The sequence below is a fragment of the Apostichopus japonicus genome, chromosome 20 (genome assembly GCF_037975245.1).
Source record: "Apostichopus japonicus isolate 1M-3 chromosome 20, ASM3797524v1, whole genome shotgun sequence".
Taxonomy (NCBI): domain Eukaryota; kingdom Metazoa; phylum Echinodermata; class Holothuroidea; order Aspidochirotida; family Stichopodidae; genus Apostichopus; species Apostichopus japonicus.
In genome coordinates, this window is record NC_092580.1 from 23655769 (window position 1) to 23663368 (window position 7600).

The 7600-nt window shown below is 38.2% G+C and overlaps 1 protein-coding gene across 4 annotated transcripts in view; it reads right to left on the reverse strand.

Moving 5' to 3' along the window:
- Nucleotides 1–5925, reverse strand: part of LOC139962006 (inosine-5'-monophosphate dehydrogenase 2-like) — a 46661-nt gene extending 40736 nt beyond the window's left edge. For 3 of the 4 annotated variants that reach the window (XM_071961796.1, XM_071961797.1, XM_071961795.1), the window contains exons 1-3: nt 5767–5925; nt 3957–4095; nt 1243–1291 (exon numbers count right to left, since the gene is read on the reverse strand). In XM_071961796.1, coding sequence (XP_071817897.1) covers nt 1243–1291; nt 3957–4051 — 144 coding nt within the window. In that variant the 5' untranslated portion in view covers nt 4052–4095; nt 5767–5925. The remainder of the gene's footprint in view (nt 1–1242; nt 1292–3956; nt 4096–5766) is intronic. The other variant, XM_071961799.1, reaches the window with a different exon arrangement.
- Nucleotides 5926–7600: the final 1675 nt, after the last annotated feature.

Here is a 7600-nt window from a genome sequence, read left to right on the forward strand (position 1 = left end):
TTGCATTGGATTATAACTTGTGTGATTGTGACAATGCCCAGTAGCAATCACACATACCGTAGATGGATAGCCAGGTCCCTTCAACCTAACAGAAGTTTCTATGGTAATAACCATTTGTTTTTAGTAGTGCTTAACCGTACAAAGCATGGAAATGTACACTTTGTGAAATATCACCAAACCCTTCCCTCCACACCTGATTTGCTTTGATCTAATTTAGGAGAGTTAATCTCAAGGGGGTTGAGATCTTGTGGGATAATAATTGACGAGGAGATCAGCTACGTGTAGGTAGAAGGGCGATTGTTTGCAGACTTCTATCCCAGATCTACTGTATATCATTCTGGAAGTAACAGTAAGTCCATCATATACTGTATGTAGTGCATAAACATCGACGGGTGAATACGAAACAACGACCATTACATGTGAAAATTGTGTGCCAGAAATATTTCCGACTTGGTTTGAACAGTTCAAATTTTGCTAATGAACAGCAACTAATCGTTAGTCATGAGTTAGAACCATCAATATGCTGGGAATAATTTATCCGGTATCGCATCACAAAATGCTATGCAAAATAGCCAAGCTGCTATACAAGAGTAAATATGCATAGCAGTTATTGTATGTGCACAGAAACCATGATAATTTTATGAGAGACAAAATTCAGGACTTCAAAACTGCTTTTTACAAACTTTGATAAATTATTCCCTGAAGTCATTTATTACTGTACATCACACTGTCAAAATTATGTAATACTGCAGCTCTAAAGGTGACATCACTTTATTGCATGTTGAACATATATCTAACCTCGGTGCAAAGTACAGCTTAATATGTAACATCACTTTATTGCATGTTGTACATGCCTCGGTGTAAGGTACAGCTTTACAAGTAACATCACTTTATTGCATGTTGTACATATATCTAACCTCAGTGTAAGGTACAGCTTTAATAGTAACATCACTCTATTGCATGTCAAGTACATCTATCCTCAGTGTAAGCCTGTAAGGTACAGCTTTAAAAATAACATCACTTTATTGCATGTTGTACATGCCTCGGTGTAAGGTACAGCTTTAAAGTAACATCACTTTATTGCATATTGTACATATAACCTCAGTGTAAGGTACAGCTTTAAAAGTAACATCACTTTATTGCATGTTGTACATGTGTATATATCTTGCATGTTGTACATATATCTTGCATGTTGTACATATACCTTGCATGTTGTACATATATCTAACATGTAAAACTCACCACTTCCTCTGCTGTGAAGTCAATATAGCCGGGGAGGATCAGGAAATCACTGCAAGAGAAACACAAGGAAATAGAAACATTTTTAAACCATGCACTTGTCCTAGACGTCATTTTTTTCATTACATCCTTAACCATTACAACAGTACCTGTACAAGCATGCAGAATGCTATAGTAAAGCCATCATAACTCAATCCGGGAATATTTTATCTGGTGTGGCATAGCAAAATGGACGAATTCCTATTCAAGTGCAAAGATTTGTAATTAGGAACCAATGTAATTTACAATACAAAATTCAGATCCTTCAAAACTGTTAAGAATATCTGAACACTAAATTATGGCCATTTCAAGTTTGAGGGGGAGGGGAGAGGGAGAGGGGGCAGGGTCATATCGTAGTCATAATTCACACCTTCCCCCCACTCCCAACTCCCCCCACCCATCCCAGTATACAACAATCTAAACACTCATGACCAATGCTGACATTTGGGAGATGAAAGCTGGTTGTCTCTTGGTCAACTTAGAATTCTTTTTGCTTAAGGTTGCTTTCACAACAAGGTTTCAAGTTGTCCAACAACTGTTGTACATGACAAAAATAGCTTCTACTGGAAGACATTCATGACCCAGTTCAGTGTTTTAATTGTTAGCATAAAGCGCTTGTCCCTCTGGCGATCTGAATCTCAGTTTTGGTTTTTGGAAAAGAAATTTAGTCTTTCCTTCCAGTGGTCACCCAGTCGGTAGTCCCTGGAAACACTGTTCAGCATTCACCTATGTACACATTCTGGTATGAACTTTCTGTTTGCACAGTTAAGGGTACGCTGAGTATATCAGTAGATTAAATACAGCTCAGAATAATATTTATATAATATTCTTCCTGTATTACAAGTACTCACAGACCATACTTCCTTGATGCTTTACAAGTACTGTACCATTATACCATACTTTCATCACAATACAGTAGCTACAGGTAACCGTTAGTAGGTTATTAGAGGGATAAGGGTTCAATCATAGGCTAAATGGATCGATTATAGTAGAGCAACAAATGCGGGAAGAAACTTAAAAAAAGAGGAGCATCTAGATAGTAAATTGTTTCATTATTTATTTATTTTTCATGTACAAGCTAAAGAGATGTAAATTTGATTCTTTACACTACTTGTTTTTCACTTCTTCAATTTGTGTAGTCTGTTAAAAAGAATGAGCAGCCCAACTAGTTATGTATACTACATTCAAATTCCATGCAACTTTAGTACTGAGCACTGTTCACAGCACTTGACAACCAAATACAATCACAATTCTCAGTTAATTAAATTAATCTTTATTTCCAACTTATTTGCAAGAAGAAAACAAGAGCAGCAATGTTGCAAAGGTTCACCTACACGGGAGAGACCTCTGTTTTGATTGGCAATCAGTTTCTGAGCAGTTTATCCATTTGTGCGAAAAATGTAAGACATACTCCAAAAAACAGTGTCCATTCCTATGGTGGTCACAACGTTTTCACATTTGAGCCAGTTGACATCAAATGACTTGTGTCTTAAATATCAAGGGGTTTGTCTATTAAACTCAAAATAGGTAACCTACATGATTCCACGTACACGGTTTTCATTGTTTTATCCTGCTGACTTCAGATGATTCTTGACCTCCAGTAAAATCAATAAGGTCCCTTTTCTAATACGGGCAACCAATGTATGCCAAGTATTAGGGTTGCCAATGATACGCTTTTAGAGATTCGGGTGTTACAAGAAGGCAGAGCACACACACATACTGTACACACCAAAACAAATACACAGAGCCGTATATATACAGCTCTGCATTGCTCTGTCATTGAATCTATACAGTCACACACTTTTTTATGCTATTGATTGTTGTACTTATTACTAGGCATAAACTATGCCGCACTGCAAAAACAAAGAACCAACAGTATACATTTCGCAGTTTTCATTCCTGTAATAATAGAACGAACACATAAACAAATATTCTGTGAAAGTATCCATTATAGATCTTTTATGTTTGAAAAGAAACAAGATCCAGTAACCTCCAAGATTGCCCGATTCTCCCTGACATAATGCAATTATCTGGCTCACTTGCGCTATCTGTGATGCGTTTCACAAAATTTCACTCATCGTTGACTCATCTTCACTCAGCTTTTCACACTTAAGGTGACGTTTAATTAAAGAGTGAACCAACACCAACCAACCCTAATTGTTGAATGGAGATATATCCAAAGATACTTTCAAGTATGGAAAAGTTTGTGGGACCGTTCCACTAAATTTGACATGGGTATGGCCACGTTATGAGCTGTCCAAGAGTACATCACAACTGAAACTTTATACAGCCTTCACAAGACGACATTTCTTTTCCCGAACAGCTTTGGTTCACCATCATTCAAATGTTATATCCACAACATTTCAGCAAATTTGGACAAAAGCTCTAGAAGGAGTAGTCTGACTTTCCATGTCTTTAATTTCTTTAAAAAAATTACCATTTAATTAATGCAGTTATTGAGGCAAATACATGATTGACAAGAAATTCTGTCATTGAACTGTAGGTACTATTGATACTGTATGAGGTTGCCTGTAAAGTACCAGACTCCAATTGCATGTTAATAATGAAAACACATGACACAATTTGGGGTTAATGAGCAAAATACCATGATGTCATATAAAAAAACAAACATATGAACCTGATAATTTCAAGGTATGCATGTCAGTGAATATACTTACTTGTAGGTCATTCCATCTCCTTTTCCAAACAGTTCCTCTGCACTCATGCCATCTCGTGAATAAAGGTTGTTCACATCATTCCCTAAATTGTTCATGTTTGCTGGCAAGGAATTGGTTTAGTTGGGCTTTGAGAAAATCACTGCAGACAAGAGCAATATATTTACTACAATGTAAACAACATAGTGGCACAGTTGTTCGACTAAATGGTTTCTTTTTTATTGAACTTCTATTTTAACAGTCTACTGCTTTACCCATTTCTGGTCACTTGTAAAGGAGGATTTAAAAAGTAGTGGGCTAAATCCCCTCCTCCCCCCCCTCCCCTACCCCAATCTGATTGAATTTGTACGGGCATGAATCTTTATGGAAGAACCAGACATAAACTAATGGTTTTATAATGGTGGGGAGAGGCCTTGGACTTGTTGACTCCTTTGTAGGTGGGAGGGGGGTCCTAGGGATGAAGAAGGTAATATTTAATGTACTCAAACTGTGCATTCTGAGGCTTCTTAGTTGACTGTTATTATGCCACATCCAAGGATTACATATAAGGATGAACATTTTATTTTGTGTACTGTAGTGTCAATCTTAACAGGTAACTTGAACATTGATTGAACTGTAATGTTTGCCATTACAGTATGTGAGAGAAAGTGATAGAAGAAATATATGGTACATTTTTGTAGAAGTATTTGGGATGGGGGCAATGAGGTTAATATATTTTCACTCAGGTGGGGAATCTGAGAGAAGAGGTTGAATAACACTGATATCAAAGAAATTGCCTTCAGATGGAAAGTTAATCCCAGAATGTCAATCTTGGGAGTGTTAGCTCAGTGGTTAACACTGGCACTCCAAGATTAATGTATGTTGTCCAGTTACAGAGTTGTTGACAATTCATTATCATGGAAGTTAAAATATGAATCTAAAAGACTGACTTCGGTCAGCTTGCAGCTGAAGAGTTCCTGCTTGCAGGAGGATCTAAAATACATACATACATGTATATACAATCTCCCAACCCTTCCCCTATTTTTTTTTCTCCACAAACCACTGCTCAATTCAATGATAATAGGCCTAACCCATACTATTAAGTAAAGTAACATTTTGTGTTGACTGTCACTTACTGACTTAGTATCAGTCAGTAGTATCAGTTTCAATTTGAGGTTTTAATTGTTACAATGATTTGATCACAGCATTGAAATCTGACAATTAGACCGCCTTGGCTAACATAGCACTTATCAGTATGGTTTGGACAAGGCTAACACTATGTACAGTACACTTAACCAGAGATATTCAGGCAATATTTCTGTATGACTAGTTGGAAATGCAACTTAATATTTTGTCTGTAATTTGTGTAATCATAGTGTAAATGTGAAGTTTTACTTTCGGTTTCATAGTATACAGTAACTATAATAAGACCACATTACACAGGTGAAGATAAACGAACTTCGTATTTTTTGGAGTCGAGGGTACTGTGATCAAGATAAATTTGACGACTCGTACCACAATGTTACTGGTACAACTACAATAGAGGTAGTATTACTAGCCTACTCAGTACTACTACTAGCCTAGGTAAGAAAAAGCCTGCACTTTAGCCTAGGTCCGTTCTTTCCAAGGCTAGCCTAGATACCTGTCTAACAGTAACAGTACTAACACAGATACTGGATAGCACTCAGGCCTTAAAACAAAGGAGAGAGGAGGATAGCCTAAGTATTACACCTGATTTAACATAGAAAATGAAAATAGGTCCTTGAAAATGAGAGGAAGATGTGTTACGTTCAATGTAGTTGCAATAGCCTATGGCAATATTTCGGTATCTTACCTGGCTCGGCTAACTTCACGTGGTAATGGTATCACACGAGTGTAGAGTTATACGACAGTCAGCGTAGCTGCATTGTGTTTTATGCTATGAAAAACCGCGCCGTATTTATATCAATAACATACTGGAGCAGTGTAACACATGGTTATAAATACTGGTGTACGTACTGTATTGTAAACACTGATTCATACGGAGCTTTAAAGGTGTCGTTGAGATTTAGAGACGACGAGTTTTTCTACTAAAAAATATATTAAGCAATTGGTAGGTAATATTGTTATTCAGGTGCGTATCCAGGGGGGGGCGTTGGGGGCGCGCGCCCCCCGGGTAAGGAAAAGAGGAGAGAAAAAAAAGAGAAGAAAAAAGAGGGGAAAAAAAGAAAAGGAGGAGAGAAAGGAAGGGAAAAGAAAAAGAAAAAAGAGAGAAAAAGGAGAAAAGGAGGGAGTAAAAGAGAGCCAAGACCTCGGGAAGAGAAAGAGGAACAGTCAGAGTTAAAGTGCTGATCCTTATTATATACACAGGGTAGCCAGTGACAGATCAAGGATTACGGAGGGGGTGTGCGCCTCACCCTACCCCTTACACCGACAACTCCATTTTGACGTTTCCATTTTTCCTCTCTCACTAATGTATCTATATAAATACTATATATGGTCTATCATAACGCGTGTGTGTGTATGGACGCCTTAAACAATTGTATAAATTGTAGTACAATTGTGCTATATGGAACCAACTGTGGCTGGTCTTGAACTCGACCGCGTCGTCGGGGAACATGACGCATTTCGGGAAGGGGGCGACCGCCCCCCCCCCCCCGTGCAAATTTTCTTTATGACATCGCTAGTAATTTCAAAATAGACAATGCTTAGATGCAACTAACAAGGCCTGGGAAGTGTCATTTCCAGCGATCTGGGAGGCTTTTTCGGCCAAAATTTTTCTTGTACGCTTCGCGCCAACCCATGGTGGCGCTTCGCTTAGATAGTTTGCCTACAGGCTTCGCCCCTCCCTTGGCAATTACTCGCTACACGCCTGTTCGAATTTGTAAAGCAAAGAGCAGATATAAGATCATATCAGTGAGCATTGAAATGCATGTTCCACGATGAACAGCCTCAAAAAACTGTTTATGTGTATAGTCAAAGGCGTAGGAGCCAAATTGGATTTGGGGCTGTAACGACTTGCCCGAAAAAAAACCGAAATTTTTCGCGCGCCTCGCGCGCGTTCAACATATCGATGCCAATATCAGCCCCCGCCTCCTACGGGACCTACGCCTATGTGTGTAGTGTTCGGTTTCGATATACATGATATCGGAAATATCTGCTATTTTTCATTTCCTTCAACCAAGTTTTATAATAGCCACTATAAGAGGTTTTAATATTTCTACACCAAAAAATTAACTGTGTCGGAATTTTCGAAAATTTCCTCACCAACATTCTTCATCATACTTTCTTCTACTCGTGCAATTTTGACCTGTCTATTAGGGGTTCAAGGAGGTTTTTCTATATTGGTTGTCCATAGATTGAATTTTGTGCAACATCATGGGTATGTTTTGAAGTGATTTTTATTCACGAGAAATGTGAATTTTCAGATTCTCAACAAATAATCGGCTTAAAACCTTGAAAAGTGGGGCTTTCGGATATTGTGGGCGGTGACGTAGAATCACCTACAAAAGCAATGATCCATAGGACATGCAATGAGGTCGAACATGATGTGTGACTGGTTACAATCTTCAAAAAGGTTATGGATGGAAAAAAACTTTTGGGATATACTTGGTTCTCAGGCAAAAGTGTACATCTGGTTGGTCATTTTCAAGCCCGAGAAGTGGCATTTCCGGTGATCTGGGGGGTAT